The sequence below is a fragment of the Suillus clintonianus genome (assembly GCF_016758775.1).
Source record: "Suillus clintonianus strain FC179 chromosome Unknown DEU56scaffold_36, whole genome shotgun sequence".
NCBI lineage: Eukaryota > Fungi > Basidiomycota > Agaricomycetes > Boletales > Suillaceae > Suillus > Suillus clintonianus.
Window position 1 is genome coordinate 49709 of NW_024539260.1, and position 20132 is coordinate 69840.

The 20132-nt window shown below is 49.5% G+C and overlaps 8 protein-coding genes across 8 annotated transcripts; 2 read left to right on the top strand and 6 right to left on the bottom strand.

Moving 5' to 3' along the window:
• Positions 1–780: 780 nt before the first annotated feature.
• DEU56DRAFT_857600 (uncharacterized protein) lies at positions 781–2717 on the top strand (the record flags this gene model as incomplete). Its single annotated transcript, XM_041355283.1, has 2 exons — positions 781–2535; positions 2593–2717. Coding segments are annotated over exons 1-2 (1503 nt in total), but the record flags the coding sequence as incomplete, so codon positions are not given.
• Positions 2718–3280: 563 nt separating this feature from the next.
• On the bottom strand, positions 3281–4043 carry DEU56DRAFT_352954 (uncharacterized protein). Its single transcript, XM_041345810.1, has 2 exons — positions 3892–4043; positions 3281–3818 (listed from the first exon to the last, which is right to left on the bottom strand). The coding sequence occupies exon 2, from the start codon at positions 3795–3797 to the stop codon at positions 3336–3338; it is 462 nt and encodes a 153-aa protein (XP_041208344.1). The 5' UTR covers positions 3798–3818; positions 3892–4043; the 3' UTR covers positions 3281–3335.
• DEU56DRAFT_352943 (uncharacterized protein) lies at positions 4033–4707 on the bottom strand. The gene is made up of 2 exons (XM_041345809.1): positions 4438–4707; positions 4033–4387 (listed from the first exon to the last, which is right to left on the bottom strand). The coding sequence occupies exons 1-2, from the start codon at positions 4621–4623 to the stop codon at positions 4217–4219; spliced, it is 357 nt and encodes a 118-aa protein (XP_041208345.1). The 5' UTR covers positions 4624–4707; the 3' UTR covers positions 4033–4216.
• Positions 4628–5282, bottom strand: DEU56DRAFT_804506 (uncharacterized protein). The gene has a single exon (XM_041353251.1). The coding sequence runs from the start codon at positions 5173–5175 to the stop codon at positions 4792–4794; it is 384 nt and encodes a 127-aa protein (XP_041208346.1). The 5' UTR covers positions 5176–5282; the 3' UTR covers positions 4628–4791.
• Positions 5283–7887: 2605 nt separating this feature from the next.
• DEU56DRAFT_804512 (uncharacterized protein) lies at positions 7888–8682 on the bottom strand. Its single transcript, XM_041353252.1, is given in 5 exon segments — positions 7888–8123; positions 8167–8172; positions 8248–8304; positions 8324–8485; positions 8540–8682. 4 exon segments carry the CDS (start codon positions 8663–8665, stop codon positions 8167–8169), a joined length of 351 nt encoding a protein of 116 aa, XP_041208347.1. The 5' UTR covers positions 8666–8682; the 3' UTR covers positions 7888–8123.
• Positions 8683–11667: 2985 nt separating this feature from the next.
• On the bottom strand, positions 11668–12182 carry DEU56DRAFT_713698 (uncharacterized protein; the record flags this gene model as incomplete). Its single annotated transcript, XM_041347551.1, has 2 exons — positions 11668–11828; positions 11885–12182. Coding segments are annotated over 2 exons (459 nt in total), but the record flags the coding sequence as incomplete, so codon positions are not given.
• Positions 12183–14179: 1997 nt separating this feature from the next.
• DEU56DRAFT_696709 (uncharacterized protein) lies at positions 14180–14476 on the top strand (the record flags this gene model as incomplete). The annotated part of the gene is made up of 1 exon (XM_041347235.1): positions 14180–14476. A coding segment is annotated over one exon (297 nt), but the record flags the coding sequence as incomplete, so codon positions are not given.
• A 1335-nt stretch (positions 14477–15811) lies between these two features.
• On the bottom strand, positions 15812–20074 carry DEU56DRAFT_946290 (uncharacterized protein; the record flags this gene model as incomplete). Its single annotated transcript, XM_041359039.1, has 11 exons — positions 15812–16072; positions 16126–16596; positions 16643–17016; positions 17065–17152; positions 17207–17454; positions 17509–17877; positions 17935–18151; positions 18207–18404; positions 18456–19187; positions 19238–19467; positions 19513–20074. The coding sequence occupies 11 exons, from the start codon at positions 20072–20074 to the stop codon at positions 15812–15814; spliced, it is 3750 nt and encodes a 1249-aa protein (XP_041208350.1).
• Between the last annotated feature and the right edge of the window lie 58 nt (positions 20075–20132).

A 20132-nucleotide genomic window follows, 5' to 3' on the forward strand; every position in this document is an offset into this window, starting at 1 on the left:
CAAATCCATCACATTTTGAGATAATAGTCAAAAATCATCGATATTTTTTAAAATTTAGCAAACGAGGCTTTTCCTGATGCTGACGTTGCCAAGTGCTTTTCAGGTCTCGAGAACCGCTTCACTTTCCCTGGTTGAGCCAATCGTTAGTTCATAAGTGCAGGATGCTCAGATGGGGTATTCACGTTACCAGGATACAAGCAACGGCTTGACGAGCGATCGTTTGATGGGTGTACCTCTTTATATCTCCCCTCCTTCGGAGTCCTTCATGGCTGTGCGTTATACAGCATGTCCTTTTTAGCCTGCTATCGGCCCAGTCTCAAACCTAGTTCCTTCACAGCAAGTTTTTTTTAAGAACACAGCTAGAAAAGATAATGGCATTGAGAACGCGGTGGAGGTCTGGTCGTTCTCTTTTGCTGTGGGCCTCACTACTGTGACAAACGCCCCATCCTCGTATTCTTCGTTTACACTGGCTCATCTTACATGTTATTCGCAAAGTTAAATATACTGTGATATACGCAACGCGCCATGCTCGAGTTAATATGAAGGAACCGATCATTCACGATAACCTGCATACCTACACCGAAAGAGAATCAAATCAAATCAAGAACTCCTCGACACGACAAGCGCTTATGCAACAAGTTGGAAAGCAAGTCGAGAACCATAGCAGAAGGCCACTTATATGCTCATAGGTTTTGATCTGTATCGATGCAGACGGTTCGTGTGAGTGGAGGTCAGGCGAAGCAGGGTCATAACCTTCGTCGCCTATCTAGTCATCGTCATGGCTGTGAGCAACAGTGAGGAAAGAGATGCGAAATTCGAGTAGAAGTCTTCTGGATGTGGGTGGCTGAGATTGTGAATGTATCGGTCTTGCAAAGTGGTGTGAGCGTGGGTTCGAGCGTGCATGCCTGTGAGGTGGGATTGCGGATGATCGACTTGGGAGAGGAATCGTCCGTGGCAACATATCGTAGCGCATGAGACTAGTTTACTGTTGAATCTGTGATTGCTTCTGGAGTCTTAAAGTACGAAATAGATACTCACTGCATGTTTTCCCTCGTAATACCACGCATCCATGTCCCCAATCCCTTCAACTCTCCCCCACATCAGCTCAGCGCCTATACACAACACGATAAACGAGGGCGCTCTCATCGTCATGTTGAATGAGACAAGATGTGTCAGTTCCTCAAAATGTGAATCCTTCTGACGACTGTCGATCGGTTCGGTGTAGAGGCAATGTCCAAGACCTGGATGACGCTGTCATGCTTCACAGGGACGCGCTGGCTTTACATCCAGTCGGTCACCCGGATCGGTCCATGTTATTAAATAACCTTGCGAATGTGCTCTCCATCCGCTTCAAGCACCGAGGCAATGTCCAAGACTTGGATAACACTGTCATGCTTCACAGGGACGCCCTGGCTTTACGTCCATTCGGTCACCCAGATCGGTCCAAGTCATTGAATAACCTTGCGACTGTGCTCTCCACCCGCTTCAAGCACCGAGGCAATGACCAAGACTTGGATGACGCTGTCATGCTTCACAGGGACGCTCTGGCTTTACGTCCAGTCGGTCACCCAGATCGGTCCTCGTCATTAAATAACCTTGGGAATTTGCTCTCTACCCGCTTCGTGCACCGACGTGGTCGAGAAGACCTCCACGAGTCACAAGAGAATCTCTGCTGTGCATTGACTCTCTTGACGCAACATAGTCCTCTTCTATTAATTGTCCATGGATCGCTAGCTAACGTCTATATGTTGTTCGATCAATCGGAACTTAACGGCACTGGTGAACACATTGACAGCTTGGCTGCTGCCATGCATCATCTCCAGGCAGCAGCAAATGTTGTCTCTGGAGGTTTGCTATCACGCCTGCGAGTAGGTCTACACTGGGTTAACAAAGCCCACGAACATTCACATGCTACTGAACTGGAGGCTTACGCGACTTCCATGCAGCTCCTCGACACTTACATGTCTGCGACAGCTTCAGTATCGTCTCGTCACCATGCCATGAAGGACTTTCCAAGTACGCTTGCCGTGGATGCTGCATCATGTGCGCTTCGTAGCGGTGATGTGTGTCGCGCTGTTGAGTTGTTGGAACAAGGTAGGACTGTCATTTGGACCCAGATGACACGACTCCGCACGCCTCTTGATGGCCTCCAAGATCTCGGTGATCATGCAGTGGCCCTGATGAAGAAGTTCAGAGACCTCAGCTCCCTCCTTGATACACCTCCTACGAATTATCAAGAAGGGACCCCAAGCATCAATGTAGAAGCCGAAGCAAGTCGGTACCGACGTCTAGTGGAGGACTGGAATAGAGTCGTAGAAGATATTCGGAAGATCGAGGGCTTCTCTCGCTTCCTACTTCCCCCCTTGTTCTCCGATCTGCAAGATGCAGCTCGTGATGGGCCTATTGTCGTGCTCGTCGGAAGCAAGTCATCTTGCGATGCCATTATTATCCCGCACAACCAACCTCCGATAAGCATTAAACTCCGTATCAATTTGGAGAAACTACAAAATTTGGTGAAAAGATTTCAATCGGCAAGTCAACCACAGGCCGCTCTCAACCCCCCCGACGCTGCTCCCGAACCCACTTCCGAAGCTGCTTCTACACCCGCTCCCAAACCCGCTCCCAAACCCGCTCCCAAAAGCATCCACTCAGCCCTGATGAAAGCTTTGAGGGAGTTATGGAATGACATCGTCCACCCGGTAGTCGAACATCTGAGCGGATTTTTTTTTTTTCGCTATTTCAGACTTTGTGAGACTGTATAGGTACCTCCCGGATCCCCGATTTGTACACCCATAATTCCGACTTGTATTCCCCAGCCTGTTGCCTCAGAACAACACGTGACCCCTTCTCATATGCACTATGAACAAGCTGTATCATTGGTTCATGTATGTACCACTCAGGGTACGAGCGAGCCAAATCATCAAGATCTCGAGACAATATGGTGCAATGACACATGATGGAAATTTCTGCGCGTATGCGGTTGGATATGTACTTGCCAGCGGCTCATCGATCATGTAAAGAAGAAACTCGCTGCTTTACAGTTCTTAAATGTACTGCCAGCCGACATGCAGCATCGAAATCCAAGAGCTCGGCCCTGGCGGGGTGAACAGACCATAGACGAATGAAGTCGTTCGTTCTCAATCTACAAGTGTTTTGTAAAGCAGAAAATCGAATTGAGAGATTGCGAAGCGTCGAGTCAAGGCGTAAATCATCGTGTAGAGAATAATGACGTCATAAAATGTGCGTACTGTGCATCAGAAGAAGACACTGATGAATGATCTATACACAGTTGCCTTCCTGCAATATTGGTCCACCAAAAGAAACAGAAGAATGGTCTATACATCGTACAAGACATTGCCTCTGCTTAGAGGAAGAGGGTGAAGCAGCCTGTCACAGAGGCGAGAAGAGTAAGCGATAGGGCGATGTTCTTGTTGGAAGAAGCAGATACAGAGCGTGTGCTGCCGCTCGTCGTGTTTCCGTTCCCACTCGAGGCTCACGCATGTACTAGTAGGCAGGGGTGTCAAGCCAGTCACCTGCACCGGGTTTGAGTCGGAAAGTCCAGCTGAAGAGCTCAAGCCACTGGCAAGCTGGGTAAAGCCAACGGCAGTGGGACTAGCATGGAAGACGGAGTACACATTCTTCAGGGTGTTACCGTCAATCCAAGCAGGAGTGCTGCCAATGCCGATATCGAAGATCCCGCCAGTACATATCTGAGATGTGGTATTCGCGTTGCCGATCATTGTGTCGAACATGTATGCAATGCACCATGCTGGAGTTGATAGGAAGGAACCAATCATTCACGATGACCTGGATAAAACCTACACCGAAAGAAAGGAAAGAAAAACAAATCAAGCATCAGATCAAGAACTCCTCGACACAACAAGCACTCACCATCACCACCGAACTGAAAATCATCAATCATCTCATCCTCCACATCCTCCATCTCAAAATCATCAACATCTTCATGTACTACGAGATCCCCTCCCTCCCCATTGTTCCCCTCGTCCTCGTCCTCTTCGTGCGTTTTAACCAGTAAGGGTAGGCCAGCTTGCTCTGCGTTAGTGGGAGAAAGCGGATCAAAACTGCACCTTCACCCGGCTCATCATCATCACTAGACTCAATAGGCTCCAGGCCGGGCAAAGTGTCTCTGCCTTCCAGGGATCATCACCATGCGCCGTGCAGGCTGAGAAGGCCTGTTTTGCTCCGAAGATGGGTACTAGTTGAAAAAGAGCCCAGTGTGCGTCATCTGCAGACATGAGATGAAAGATAGGTGTCGGCTGTGGTCGTATTTCGCGACGCGGCAGACAGATAGGCCAGGGCGAGCCGGGGCCTCCGCAGTGAGGTTGCTGATATCGGGGTCTAGGGACACGATAAATAGACCTTTACGCTGCGATGGGTTTAGCACTGAGAAGTCTAGATGTGGGAGGGGACACTTACGGTCGCAATTGCGGCTTTTTCATTTGATTCTCCGAGGGCTAGATAGACGGAGATGTCTCGGACGTTGTCGAGGGAGTGATTGAGGTTGAGGAGGGTTGCTGTGTCGTTGAGAGCGGCCTCGCGATGGATAAGTCGTTTGAAGCCGGGCATCCAGATGAAGATCCCTGATGCGGTGAGTACTCCCATGTCCTTGCCCGAGGAAGATTCATGGGCTGCGCAAACAGTGACTAAATTGTGTAGATCGACGTGTATAACTTACCCGCGACAAAGTTGCTCTGACATGTAGATGAGACGTGATATGCTTCGTGAAGTCGTTAGGGCTGGTAGAGCGAAGAAGGGCACGGGTGATCGTCGCTATCTGGAAGCACGTCCCAGTAGGTGCACGGCAAATCTTTCATGCCCAGATAATAGACCATGGCCCCACTGCACCTTGCAAAAAAAACGTAGTTGAATGGACCCGCAGAAGAAAGCGTATTGGTTGTTGACTTCAACATAGTTGAGGCGTCCTAGTGTCCCGCCTTCATTCGGAGCCTGAATGTTGCCAGTCGTTTCAACAGGACGAGACGTCGGCACGTCCCACAAATAAGCGTTATTTTCGCCAGCCGAAAGCAGCATAGGGTACGAGAAGCGGAATGCACGGACGAAGTCGGGCATCTGGATGAGGGCCCAAGGTCTGAAATGACTATGATTTGTTGGGGAGGTATAACACTGAGCGGCTTCCTGCAATGCTTTAATCATGGATTCGTCAAGTTAGAAGTCCTCTGGCATCTCAGAGTCCCGGAAGTCGCGGGAACAGTGCCATACTTCCTTGATGTTGTCGTGGCGATTGAAGATGGTGTAGCTGTGATCGTATTCGCAGTGAGCGTAATCGTCTACATGAGCCTGTTGATCGAAACGATTCAGGATGGGGTGAACGGGTATTGTCATTCCATGGACACGAGCCAGGCATTGCAGAGATATTGTAATGAGAGAAGGATGATATGATATGTGGAGAGCAATCTCTGTAGGCAGCTCTTGTTTGTAGCACGAGTCGCTGACTACTTTGTTGATTAAGTCGAAGTTCGCGGAGTTGTAATATCCTTATTTACAATTATATTTCCGACGCTCGAGCCAACCTTCCTTTCCTTCAAAGTTAGGAATATCTGCCAGTGAAGCTGCATACGCTCCTTGGTCCTTGGTCTTGCATTCTGGTGCTGTGTATCAGAGTATGCCCTTCTTGAAGAACATTCCGCCGTACCATTTACAACCCAACTTTACGTTCTCATGTCAAGGAAAATTTACTGATTGATTATAGCATGTGTTCAACTATAGCTATGATTAATGAGTAAATTCTCGTGACGTCCGCATCGCGTATTGACCTCAAATCGACAACCTCGAGTAAGTCTACAATGAGATCCTCAGCGACCATGCAGCCCTCGACGACTGGGCCGCTGCCATAGCGCAGCTTGGGCTCATCTCCATGTTATCGCCACGATTATCACTTCCGAACCTGACGACGACCATCATGGGACTCGGAAACTCGATTGACATTTGTTTTTCTGAAGCTTTTGGTATTTGTTGGGTCTACGCACCGAGGAGTGGTCCCCCAGGAACCCTTGAGTCGACTTTCTTTGCTAGCGAGACTGGGGTTTGGATCACAGTATTCCTTTCCTTTACGCTCGCAACCAATTTGTTCAGTTCAGGTAAGCAAACACCTGCGTATGGACGATGTCGAGGCCCCACACCGATTTGAATGTATCCAGGACTAGTGGCATATCGCATCTGGATGATCGAACACAAGGTTTCTGTAGTTCGCGTTACGAGGCGCAAAATACCAATATTGCGGGTACTTGTCGATGCTGCTATTTTGTACTCGGTGGCACTCTGCCCCTTTATAGCGGTATGTCCCTCTGGCCAACAACTCAGAAATAACGATACATACTATCGTTAGCCAGCCTGGTTTTTACATGCCCTAAGGACCCAGTCGGGGAGGGACGGATGAGGTTCTTACTACGGGAACGGGCGAAAGGACTCGGACGACTGCCATCCTTCTATAGACTTAGGGGAACCTAGCGGGCGGACGGACAAAAGACCTCGATGTACTTATGATAAAGCACGAACGCGTAACGTTGTCAACAAGAAACTTAGTCATTTAAATAATTATGTGACACCATCAAGCTTCTCGGCCGCAGTTGTACTTACAAAGTTCAAACCCTTACCTTCTTGGTCGAGAACACTATACATTTTGCAAACTCTACTTGGCGATGGGGTGGTGGTGAGTTCAATTGAGGTCAGGTTCCAAATATGCATAGGATCTCGCATACTCTGATGTCGTTTTGAAGTAACCGGTATTTATTCGCTCTACAGTTTTTCGCACACAGCTAGCACCTCCGGAAATGTCTTTAGCCAATTGACTCGTGAATGGATCTCGGGGTTCTATACCTTGACACTTGCAGCTAATTTGTTGAGTTCTGGTAAGCGCTCTTCTGTCTGTGCACGGTGTTGCATCCTCATACCAACCTGTATTTGTTCAGGATTACTGGCGTACCGCATCTGGAAAATCGAACGCAATGTCGCCAACAGTCGCACTTATATACTCCATAGCGCTCCTCTGCACGTGAATCGGTTCGCTCCGCTCGAACAATGGAACACTTGTGATGATAGACATAGTGAGTTCACACGACAAATTGTTGAAAAGTACTGACCTTCGGTCAACCAGCTCCCGCCGATCATCTCCATTGCTTTCTACATGGTAATTATTCGAATCACAATCGGTAGAAACAATCGCAGTCATGTTTTGACTGTCCGTGGAGGGTCGACCAGTGAGACGAATCGGGGAAACTTGCAGCAATATCCTTTGAAGCCTCTGCAGGTCCATATATCTCAATTCACGCACAAGGACGATGCCTCGATGTACGGTAATCAGGACCGACCGTCGACAGGCAAGGATATATTTGTGGAAGGGTCATCTTGCAACGTGTAATCAGATGAATGTAACGACTTGCTGGGAATTGACTGTATCTTGATAGTATAAGGCGACAACTCACGGCATGATATCTTGAATAACTCATTGTATATATACATACCACGTTTGCATTCAATGTAGAAAACGGAGCTAAACTATCAAGGCATGTGAATGCTGTGAGCATGACGAATCCAGCATAGACTTGCTGACAGACGAAATCGCAAACCTCCAGAGATAAAATTTGCTACTGCCTTGAGATGATCCATGGCGGCATTCAGATTGTCAGTGTCTTCGCCAGTGCAGTCAAGTCCTGATCGATGGAATAAGAGATAGACGGTAGCTAGCGATTGATGAACCTTTAATTGATGAGGATCATGCATCAGTAAATTACGGGTTTACCTTTTTCGTACTTAAAGCCATTTTTTTCCCGCCACACCATGCAAAGGTAGAAAAGTCAGAGCAAACTTATTTAAGTAGATCCCTCTACTCAATTCGAACTTTTCCCGGCCTTTTCCAACTTATTTTCACGAGGCCGCTAGAAACACTTATTTCAACAACGTGATACCATCAAAAAAAGTAGAATAAGTGGGTATTAAAGTGTGAAGGGGAGATGGCTTGTGGCGGGGAACATTGTACGCGGATGATGAATTAGTAGTAGTATGAGACTCGACTATGTAGTAGGCACAGCTGCAAGAATGAAATAGTAGTGGAGAACCTGTGAAAAGACGAAGCGGTGGATGTTCTATTGAAAAATCACATCAACGAAGCACAGAAAAAAGACAACATTAGTACTCACAGAGCAGTGCACGCTCACCCCCACTGGCAGCAGCTGCGGCACCATCCCCAGCAGAGCCTTTCGTGCTGACTTCGGAGTTCAAGTCCTTGAGGAATTTATGCGCCATCTTGATTATGTCCGCCGTATACTTCAGGGCCGCGCTTCACGAGGGACTGGTAGTAATCTTGCGTGAACTTCCCCCAGTTCAACTCGGAAAAAGACAGCAGAACGCTGCTTTCCTTGCCGGTCGCTTTGTTGAGCTTGAGGGGGGTTTTGAGAGCCGCGCCCTTCTTCTCTTCGTCTGCAACTAACTTCAAAGCACGTTCGAGCTGTAGGATAGTAGTAATCATTAGTCATTGTTTGAATTTGAAGACGGGGCTTACGGCGACGGCAGAAGCAGCAACCACGCTCTCCATGTTCGTCGAAATTAGGGTGCATGTGTCAAGCTCGGGCACGTCGACGAAGTCCGTGACTATTTTAAGATGCGTCATCGCGATCATTTGCACCATGAAGACACACCCTTGGCAGCACTTTCACGATGTTCTCACGGTATGTCAGACCCTATTTTTATGTTGTCAATAAAAGGTCTAAGAGACCAACCTCCATCAGGATGTCTCCCCTGAGTTTCATAGGGCCGTCTGAATCTCCCTCCTGAGTTTACATGTGGATCCTCTTGCAGAGGGTGAGTCCATCCTCCTCATCCTCCTCATCTCCAGATCCTCCGCAGGTGATGTCCACATCACCATATGTTGGTGCGATGTTCGCGACTCGCGAGGGTGACCTCTCCAGATCCTCTGCACCTGATCTCCGTATGTTGGCATGATGTCCATGCGGTGTATGTCAGAGCGCATATGTTTTTTGTTATGTTTTTCATACTTCCATAGCACAATTCAATTGTTTGTTTGATTGTTGATTTTTTTCGTGTGTTACCAACAAGGCATGAAACAGACAGAAGGCCGTGCAGGCCATGCATTGACAAGTATGGTAAATACAACACAGTCAAAAAACGGACATCAACAGCAAGGCAAGTCAGATACAAGGCTCAATATCAAGATACATCATAACGCAGTGTACAAGGCAGTCCAACGAATGCGGCAAAATGGAGGATTTCAAAGGTCCGTCTGATCATCAGAATAATCAGGCCCGTATGGGTAGTACCCTCCCCTTTCCCTTTCACGATGATATGGGTTGCTGGAGGGGTGCCAATAATCTTCACGGTACTCTCCAGGGTCACGATCACGGTAGCGACCATCATAATATCCACCGCCGTGCTGGTGATTTTCGTTGTACTGCTGAGGGGGCTGAGACCCGTGAGGAGGTTGAGATCCGCGAGGAGGTTGAGACCCGCGAGAAGGCTGAAGAGGCTGCGGCCCATGAGGAGGCAGGGGGACATGAGGGGGCGGAGGGCCATGCTGCATACGTTGATCATAGTAACTGCGCTGGTAATCAGCTGGCGGATAGCGAGGGAACCCACGGCCAGGACCCTGAGGATGATTCTCCCTGTAGGGAGGATTGTTCCATGTTGACCGGTAACGCGGCTCCATACGTGATCCTTGGCGTGGGCCATACATGCGACCATCAGCCTGACCAATGTCTGGCCTCAGGTTAGCATCATGAGAGGACTCAGCTGGCTGAACCGGAGCAACGTTGTCACTTGGAGCGGTTGCAGCAGGGACAACTCGGTCTGTGAGCATGTGGGAAGGCTGGCGACGCATTGGTGAGGGTGACTGTGGAGGAAGCCTGTCGGTGAGCTCAGCGTGGTCTGCATCTGCAGTAGCATCGACAGCGAGTTCAGCGTGGTCGGCATCTGCAGTAGCATCTGCAGCGAGCTCAGCGAGGTCTGCAGTATTATTGGCAGCGAGCTCAGCGTGGTCTGAAGCAGCGGTCTTGTTGGTAGAGTTGGCCTCCTCGGATGCTACAAGGGGCTTGACTGCAGGCTTGACTGGACGGGGCTTTGGGCGCTCTAAATATTTGGTCAATCAACCAGTGAGAGGAGAATGAATCAGCACAATACCTTTGATACCTTTGAGTTCAGGTGGGCCATCACGTAGGCGTTTAGCAGCATCACGAGGCATTTCATCGTCTGAGGACTCGATGATCCCTGGCTTCCCTACCTTCTCGTTTTGCCCCTTGGCTCTCATGGGCGCCTTGCCTTTATTTACCTTAGGCGCAGGCACCTCAGGAGACGAAGCCCTCTTCTTCGCCGCTCGTGAGCTATCCACTGACTTTGCCTTTCGTTTCTTGGACATAGCCTTGTCCTCATAGTCGGAGTCGGCCTTCTTAGCGGTGCCATCATCGCTAGACATGAGAGAGATAACTTCCTTCTTTTTCTGTTCCTTTGGGAGCTGCACGACCTTAAATTTGCGAGAGGGGGGAGGTCTACCGATGGGTCTGGTGGGGGGATCGGATGAATCATCTGAGTCAGAGTCGTCAGACAGGGAGATCGGAGAAGTGCGGATGGCCGGGGCCTTCTGAGAGGTCTTCCCTTTCCTCTTGGTGGCGGCCTTACTAGGCTTCTCGTGAGCAAGTCCCTTGCGATCAGAATGTCCATTGGCGAAAAGGCGACGTCCTGCTGTATGGACAGAATCCGCTGGGGGACGTGCGCCCTCCACTACTGGGCGCTCAGAAGTGAGAATCTCAGCTGTAGAAAAATGCACTTAGATGTCGCAACGCAGCAATGAAATAAGTTGAAGATGTACCTTGCTCGTCCTGCGAAACCTTCTTCAAGCACATGGTGCCCGCCTTCAATGCCGCGATGACCTCACTGGCCTCCTTCAGAGTGAGATTGGCAATGCCTTTACTCTTTGAAGCATGGTATTCCCCGGGGAGCAATACATCCTCGGGGTAGCCCTTTATCATCATCCCCTGCCGTGTGAGCTCCGCTGGGAGGGTATTCCACGGGAACTTCTTTGACGATAGGAATTTGCCGCCCAGGCTCGCTGTTGCTCCTCATTAATGCAAATAAGAGCAGGAGGATATACTAACACGTACTGAGCTGGCGAGAGATCTCTGTCTTGATCCACCTGGTTCCATCCTTGGATATATCGATGGTGTCGGATAGAGCGATTGATGTGTCACGTTCGTTGTGCATGTCTGGCTGGGTAACGCTGTTGTCTCCTGGGAAGGCTTCCTCGACAATGGCGAGTGATGTCAAATTACTAGATATGGGCGGCTCAGTCACTAGCAAGATCCCTGAAGGATATGGGCAACTTACTACACTTGCGCCTTGAGATGCCCGATAATTGTATCATCGTCAGCCTTACAACGCGAGAGCCAAAACTGTGCGAGTGTGAGTATACGACGTTGAGGTCAAATGAAAACCAAAAAAGCAAACTTACACCAGCAGCTCCCGGAGTTGTATGAGTTAGGCCGAGACCACCATCTTGATTAACGACTTTGCCACACGTCACCAAAGCTGCTTCAAATCCGAACCGTGCAGCCCCTCCATCCATCTACATGTGTTCAGTAATATAATACTGCCAGTTGAAATTTGCGTGCGTACCACTCCAATGATCTTCTTACAAAACTTTTGAAATTCCTGTGCGCGCATGGCAATGGTCTGAGGGACACCACTGAGAATTACGGACTGGCCATGGTACTCTAGGATAGTCTGCCACGTGTCGGGATACGCTGCTTTAAACAGCTCATAGCAGTTCCGGCGTACAGTAGCACCTAGACAAAAAAAAATTGTCAGAACAAACAACGTAGCGAGAGAGAGAAACACTTACTTGGTGTGCCTGGTATTTCAGGAGCCTTGTCACCGAGTCTGTCAAGCTCCTGCTTGAGATTATCTTTGAAATAGCCGCTATATGCATTCCAGTGGTTGACGTTGTTGATGCCGCGAGCGTGGCTCTTGTTCCACAATGAGATGACTTGATGAGTGGGAATGGAAGTTTGATGACTGAGCTCATGCACGAGGCGTTCCATATTTACGAAGCCCTCGCGAAGGATGTCATTCGTCGCATCTTGCCTCCGTCCTTTCACAGCAGGGACGGTACCTTCACTGTCATCCATCAGAACATCATCAAGATCCCAGTCTCCCAACGCCGGATCCATCTGAAAAGTGGGGGTCGGAGGTATGATACGTGTCTCAGGGACAAAGGGTATTGCAGAGGGTCCGGTGGTGGCGGGTAGCGTAGATGGACCAGGGACGCCATTGGCGATGTCACGAAAGCCGGTGGTGGCGGATAGTGTAGAGGGACCCGGAATGTCGTTAACGATATTATGAAAGCTGGCGAAATCACCACTAAAGTCGTATGTCCCATACTCGACACGAGCAGGCTTAGTGAATAGATTTGGTTGCGGAGGAACCTTGGGAGGGGCGATGCCAGAATCATAGAATAGATCCTGAAGAGGTACAGCCTGATGTGCAGGTACATCCTGATGAGCTGGCACAGGCTCGAGTGCCGGACTACTGCGGATGTTAGGAGGTTCGGTACCAGCAACAGGTACAGAAAGTTGCGGAGGGTGCACAACTTCCTGACTGATGGGCTCGCTAATGAGGGAGCTGCCTGCTGATCCAGAATCACCTCCAGCTGGCTGATCATTAGCGGGCATGGCTTGACGACGCATGGATGCCTCCTTGACAAGCCCCATGTCTCGAGCTGTAGGTTTGATGCACGTCCGGAGACGGGTTGGAGTTGGATCCACGACGGGATCCACATAACGTTTACCGCCGCCCACTTGTTCTTGCAGGTAGTCTCCTTCGGTGGGATCTAGCATGGACTCGGGCAAAAGGGACTCAGGGAAAGGGGAGGACCTTGCATATTCAGGCGTGAGATAGCCGGGTTTTTTCTGAGTCATGGCTACGAGGATGAGTGAGCGTAGTTCTACAACAATGTATAGTAATGTCTCACCTGCAAAAATGTTGCGCGAGAGAAGAACTGTTTTTGGCTACGAGGATGAGTGAGCGTAGTCCTACAACAACGTATAGTAATGTCTCACCTGAAAAAATGTTGCGCGAGAGAGGAACTATTTTGAATTTTTGTTCTGGAGTGCTGGTGAGGACTGCGCATGCACGTTGTCAACAAAAAAAAACTCACGGGATCGGGAGGTCGCACAAAGATTTTTTGGCTGGCAGATATAAACACAGGAGAGGTTGCGCGGATGAAGAGATCCGCTGCTTCGAAACAGAAGTCAGGAATGTGATCGACCAGAAAGTAATGGATCTGCTCACATATGGCATCCGAGAGGCTCGTGTATAGGCGTAATTGCCCTTCAAACTTACTAACTGAGAACAGAAGTTAGGAAGTATGCGAGGAAAACGGGAAAATCAGCCGCCATGAAAAATCATGTAGGTTGGTGAGGGAGCAAATTAAATACTCCAAGTCTATGGGCGCCAAGCCAGCATGCTCATGGCTCGGACACTTGTCTGTCCTGGTTGTTCAGCATACTGAAAATTTGGATGTTGTTGGACTTACTCGTAACTCGGAGATTTGATCTTGCATAGATGAGAATCGACGATCCTCCAGTGGGATAATAAATGACTTGACGTTATGTTGAACGTTGACAACGTTGACGTCCGTTGAGTGTTCTGCGTGGGAATATTTCCCCGTCACTGATCTTCCAAATATTGACTTAGCACAACATCGATGCTTCGTCAATTGAGTTTGTGTTGGCTTCTCGAGAGTGCTTCTGCCATCGATGGGGCCGTTCTCCTCGCATTTTCCCCATCACTCTCACTGGCCGTTTCTTCAAACTGTGCTGCTCCTCCTCAAAAAATTGGACACACGGATCTCGCCATGAATCGCGATATGGATTTCGCCAGACTTGATTCAGTTCTCAATCGCATCGCTTCACAACGCGGGATACCAGGAGAAACACTGTTAGCGGAGTGGCTTGAGAGGCGGGAAGTTAGAGATTCTGAGCATTGGAAGCAGCTCGATGGCATCCCTTGCATTATTGGCGGGCTGAATGCACTTCTTGGTAAGTCTTGGTGATTGATCTGTTGAATTACTAACGATTTTACAGGCACGCTCGATGGTCGTGGGGGGACATTTCCGTGGAAGACACTGCCCACCATTCTAGCCCACCGGGGCTGCACCCTCCACCACTACCCCGAGAATGTTCTCATGCCCGGCGAGAAACGCCCAACACTTGTCAAGAGCAAGGGTATCCACGACCTCACAATCCATGAGCGGGACCTACTCGCTGACGCACTCAGAAACAATTCCATCACCGTTCAACACATCAACAATAACACCCGCCGGCAAATCATGATCTCCCGTGAACCAATCATCTTCGGAGAGGCGCCTGAATATGATTCGCAAGACCTGCGTGGCCGGCGTGCGTTCCTCAATGGTCGGATCGATAGGAAGGGGCTTCATCGACTCGCAATGGCCGAGACTTCTCCAGAGCCGCCCTCAGAGACACCCTCAGAGCTGCCCTCAGAGCCGCTATCAGATCTTGTCCTGTCTCCACCCGCACCTTTGCGTCAGCTTCGTCGGCGGAAACTACGGATACTCTCACCTGAGGATTCTCCTGTGGTGTCTCCTGCGCCTTCAAGTTCGCGTCATCGGAAACACCAAGTTTTCGTCGAGTTACCCCTTGCCCCTCCCTCCTGGAGGTTGAAAGCAACATCCAAGCGCTCCTCTTCCCAGCGCCCCTCTTCCCAGCGCTCCTCTTTGCCTGTCAGTAGGGGAGAGATGAGCGCACTCATTCCACAGATCACCTGCCTAACTCAGCTTACGGCAACTTCAAATGGCTCTGAGGAAGAAATCGACGGGCTGCTCACCCAGCTTTAGGTGACTGTGACTACGGTTCGCGCTACCAATGAGGATGAACTAGATGTCAGGTTTGTTGGGTCCAGCTGTGTAATCAGGGGGGTCTCTTGTATACCATTTTGTACTCTAGAAGTTACCACGAACGTCTCTTGTATACCATTTTGTACTCTAGAAGTTACCACGAACGTCCTATCTGGTCCTCGCAGGAATCAAGAATTTGTACCCAAAGGGAAACATTTGATAGTTTTTTTTGCCCATGGAAGACGAAGAGACATGCTTGCAGGGTACCTTGTTACGATCTAGATTCCTTTACGCTGATCTCCTAGTTGGGCTAGTGGATGCATCATCCCGAGAGGTTGTGATAGCCAATCAAGTTGTGTATAAAACTCCTACAAAACTGAAAACATGTCTCTTCAGTATCATATGGAACAACGTATGGCTATGAACAGGCCAGAACTGAAGCCCTCACCAGCCCGGTTCAGATGAGATACATATCTTGAGGCTTTTATCATGCAGAGCTACCATACTTTGTGTAACACTGGTAACACTTAGATTGCTTCATTGAGTTGTGAGTGTTTCTGAGTCGCTCAAACGTCAATTCGACCAGTTTGTGACTTTTTGACAATTCTGACCTCGGGCTTCCTCAACTACACGATGGTCAGCAAACACACTATCAAGCAGTTGGTTGGCTTGATGTATGAAGGGTTTCTTGCCTTGAAACTACACCAGCATCAGCGAAAATACGATGAATGTGCTTGATGTGTCTCCTCTCCACAATATATCTGGTATCGTGACTGCATCGCACAGATCACCTCACTTTCAGCTCCCTCCAACAAGGTTCTGCCAAGCCCAAAGACAGTCGCTGTACGTAGGTACTCAAAGCAGTTCCGCGCACGTCTTCGAGAGAGTTGTAGACAAGTTATGTATTCCATATCACGGAGTAGGTATTCTGACTACTAGTGTACGTATATAGTGTCTGAAGGCGATCATATCCTCCTCGCACATGCCTGGTTTATGTGCTCCCCGCAAGACGGCCGCAAGTGCCGCTAGGACCCAGAGACCACAATCGTAGCCATTAGTTTGCAGAGGATTGACTATTAGTGGACGGGCTACCCAGCCTTTAAGATCAATTTTATGCGAGCCACGCCGTTGGTGAGCGATGGATGATAGACGTGCAATAAGATTCATAATGTCCTGTTTTCGGATCATTGTTAGTTCAACAGAGGATAGCCGAAATCATTACTGACCTTCACGTCGGTTTTCCACGGCTGTCGCTCAGCCAGGCTGTCGAACAGGTGAAGTTCTTTAGTTTGAATATAAATTGCACAAAACACCCAGTGTCCGACCGGTGAGGGGCGATGAACAGGTAAGACCCAAATGTCTTTGTCCCAAAAGGACGTCCACGAAGTATTTCGCCACAGTATCTCATCCGACGCATTGTACCGGATACGAGGGAGATCGTGCGTGGATAGAATAGCACAAGGCCGGGCACGTGAGTTCATCCGTATCTCAGAGTATAGCAGTGCGGCGCAGCCATTGATACACGTATCATTCAGGCGAGCAGTAGGCTGTGCCAGGAAGGACTGATCCCTTGAGTCAAATACTTGGAGAGGAAAACCATCTTGGGCAGGTCGCACCCGAGTCGGGGGAGGGCCCGAGGCTGGTACAATGATATTTTCTTCTGGGCGAGGAACTTTGAAAGGATCTGTACGAAGATTCTATGACATTTGATGAGTGTGGGTCACTTGAGAGATGGGAACATACCTCTGGCAGTTCCCAGCTAATCGTGAATTCAGGTTGTTCCACGCCTTCGTCATCTTCGTCGTCAGTAACGGTGCCTTCGGGGAAAATGTCCACGAGCGCCGCTTCTTCAATGGCTTCTTCAAATGCAGGTGCATTATATTCATCAGTGTCATCCTCGGGAGATGGATCAGCGAGTGCCAACGTGGTCGGTACTAGCCTGTAGATGACATCCTCTGATGGTCCCTTGCTCCCACAAAGTGTGATTGCAAGATTGACTGCCGCTGTGGCATTGCTGTCGAAGCGGACAGAAGACGCAAGTGGGGTAACCCATTTAGTTTGCAGCTGAAGGATATGATCCCGACGTTGCTGCAAGGGGAATGTGAATGTGTAGTCTTCTAGGATTAGCGCCGATCATAAATATACTAGTATATAGAATTACTTACTTGCGGGAGAGCGTAGGGCAAGTTCCAAGGCAGCCAGCTCATCTCCGAACCACCGACAAAGGTTATCTGCCTCGAGTCCAAGACGGCGCTGTTCTTCGTGGCATCGCTCTCATTTGAGCAACGCTTGTATACCATCTCTGACGTCAGCATCTTCCATCCAACGGGGGACATCTCCTACGGATGGAGTGATCCATACATCCTCCATCAACGTCTGATCATTTCGAAGGTCAGCGAGTTTGGTAGGCAGAGCAGCAGGGAGAGGGACACCCCAAGACGGGTCGTAGAGCTTCTCGAGACGCTCGCAGTATGAATTAAATTTGCGAATCGCAGTCATCAAAGCAGGCTGGCGCTTCGCGATGGCTTTGCGTGTGTGCTGATGAAGCTTTGTGCCTGGTTCAATGTGTCAGAATTCTAATGCGGCAACATAGAAGTATTACACATTACCGAGTGCCTGATTTGCACCGCCGACTGCACGGTCAAGCCTATCCCACTCAAAAAAGCTGCCTATGGCACGCTTGCGGATATTTATTTTCAGGTCGCGGGCCATGAGTAGCGTTCGGACAAAATCTAAGTCGACACCTTGCAACTCTGGAAACCTGTCATGGACATTAAGGGAGGAATACAATACCTCGACCTTGTTCATCAATCGGTCATGGCTGCGGTCGAGGCTGTCTAGAGCGTCTAGTGTTTCCTCGGTAGCTGAACCCTTCTCTACCACAGCGCGCGTGGCTTGCAAAGCCCTATCTGAAGCATCTAGATCAGACTGTAGAGCAAGAACGACATCGAGCTCCTTCTTCAGTCGTGCAGGAGCATCTGGAGATCGCGATATGAGATGTTAGTTATGATTTTGAGCGACTAAAACAGACGTACGGGCACGAATGGAGAGTTGCGACTTCTTTTGATCCTCCCACTGGGCCTGGAGGTCGTCAGTTTCGATGCCACATTTATTCAGCACTTCTTTGGCCGCTGCGCCCTGAGCATTAACGCCACGTTTGAGCCGCCGCTTGATCCAGTCGCCGAGATCTACTCGCATTTCCATACCGATGGCAGCAGCTTGTCGGTCTATCAACCAAAGGCGCCTCTGTCGCTGTGTAGTGCATTATTGTTAATGAAAAATCATCTGTATACTGCTGACCACTTACCGACGATGAACGTTGAATTCCGATCAACTTGACAAACCTTGACCAAAGCCTCTCTGTACCCTCGCCGTCGGATAGACCAAGGCCAGTGCTCATCCGAGGGTTGTATTCGAGTTGACATGCCCACTCATGGCCGTAGGCGTGCATGGCAGTGGTCGCAAATCGAAGACGCGAAGTCACATGATCAGGTAGAATATCATACTACATAATGATATATCAGATTGAGATGGGATCGAGTAAAGAATCGCTTACCTGAGATAGTGAGCGGGAGAGGACGCAGCCAACGTCGTAGAGCGTGATGACAGTGGCTTCCTGCGGCAACAGGGAAAAAAGATGCTCAATCAACGCTACCGCGTACTTCTGTTGCTCGCCAGGAGAGTCGATATTAGCAAATAAGAGTGGGACATCATGACGGCAAATGAGGGCCATGATGCCCGTGTCATCAAAAGAATCCATGGCGGCCTTTTGCTTCTTGCCGTCTGCGGCTTCGTATGAATGTTCACATTGATCGATGGCTTCATCTGGGACTACACGAGTGCGAATCTTGGGGGCACGCTTACGTTTCGAGACGATCCGCCGTCCAACTTCGTCAACCTGGGCCTTCGGAAGGAAATATGAGGGTTCATAGAAGTGGGGGCAATCACCCGCAGATCGGCGATGACGATGATGGAAGTTCCCGTCTGTTGCAACGTGGATATCTCCGCCATCGCTAAGTGGCCTGCCGAAGAGGGCACCTCCAAAACATGCTGGGCAACGCTGCACGAGAATAGAAGCGCATTTTCCTTGAAGTAGGGAGGTTTTGGAGGGTGTGGGGGTCAAAATGCTTGCATCCTCTTTACGTTGCGATCTCCGAGCCTCGTACACCCGATCTCGACAGATTTGTACCGTAGCTTCAGTCTGTTGTTCGACCTGAATTTGCAATATGTCATACCATTGAACGGCTTGGCCAAGGCCACGTCGAAATGGTTCTTGAATGGCTTGGCCCTATAGTGTGATGAGTTAGGATAGAAAAAGGCCGATAAATCGAAACTTACATCTGCATTAGTCATTTGAAAACCTCTGCGGGAATAATGAGTCTTGAGAGCAGAGGCGAGAGCGTGGACAGCATCACATGAGCGCTCGAATAAGGCGCGATAGAATGCAAGGAGATCGACAGAAACTGCCATACGTGGTTGGGATGGCGCAGTAGGGAAAAGTCCGTGGTGAATAAGGACTTGCGCAAGCGTGGAACATTTGCAGGCCAATACATCGATGTTATTGAAACCTGCAATTGTCAGCTGGAGCGGCACATAATGAATAAACTACTTACGGTCGAAAAAGAGGCAAACAATGGAGAAATGTCGTTGTGAACAAGCATGGCTTGCGCAGGCAGATATGATGGGATGGGTTTCTGTGAGAGGGTGCCCGTGTGTTCGTGCAGAATACTTGAGGTGAGCATCGACCAAGGTGGGGATAAGTACTTTCCAAGCACTATAGAGATTGTTTGCCATCTTGTCTGGCAAGATACGGCGCCCGGTATCCTCGTGGACCACAGCTGTAGAGCAAGGTACTTGTTGGTCAAGCTGGCCTATGTCGGTCATGTCGTAGTCGGCCTCATCGTAAGTATAAGTCGCAGCATCATCAATGTTCGTTGGGGCATCAGATTGAACAGCCGTAGAACTAGAACCGGGGGAGTCAGTATTTAATACTTGAGGGTTCATTAGGGCGGCCATTTGCGCGAGGAGGCGCTCGCGTTTAGGACCAATGCCTGGAATATGAACAAGGGATTGGGTTTTTTTTTTCGCATTTCGAGCTTTCTTGGGGCTAACATAGTGGTGCCCTAGCCCTGTAGATGTTGGCTGATTGCCACGCGCAGAGCGGGCGGGAGCCATGATGAAGGTGGCAGCGTAGAGGGAAAAGACAAGAGGAAAAGGACTTAGCAAGTAAACC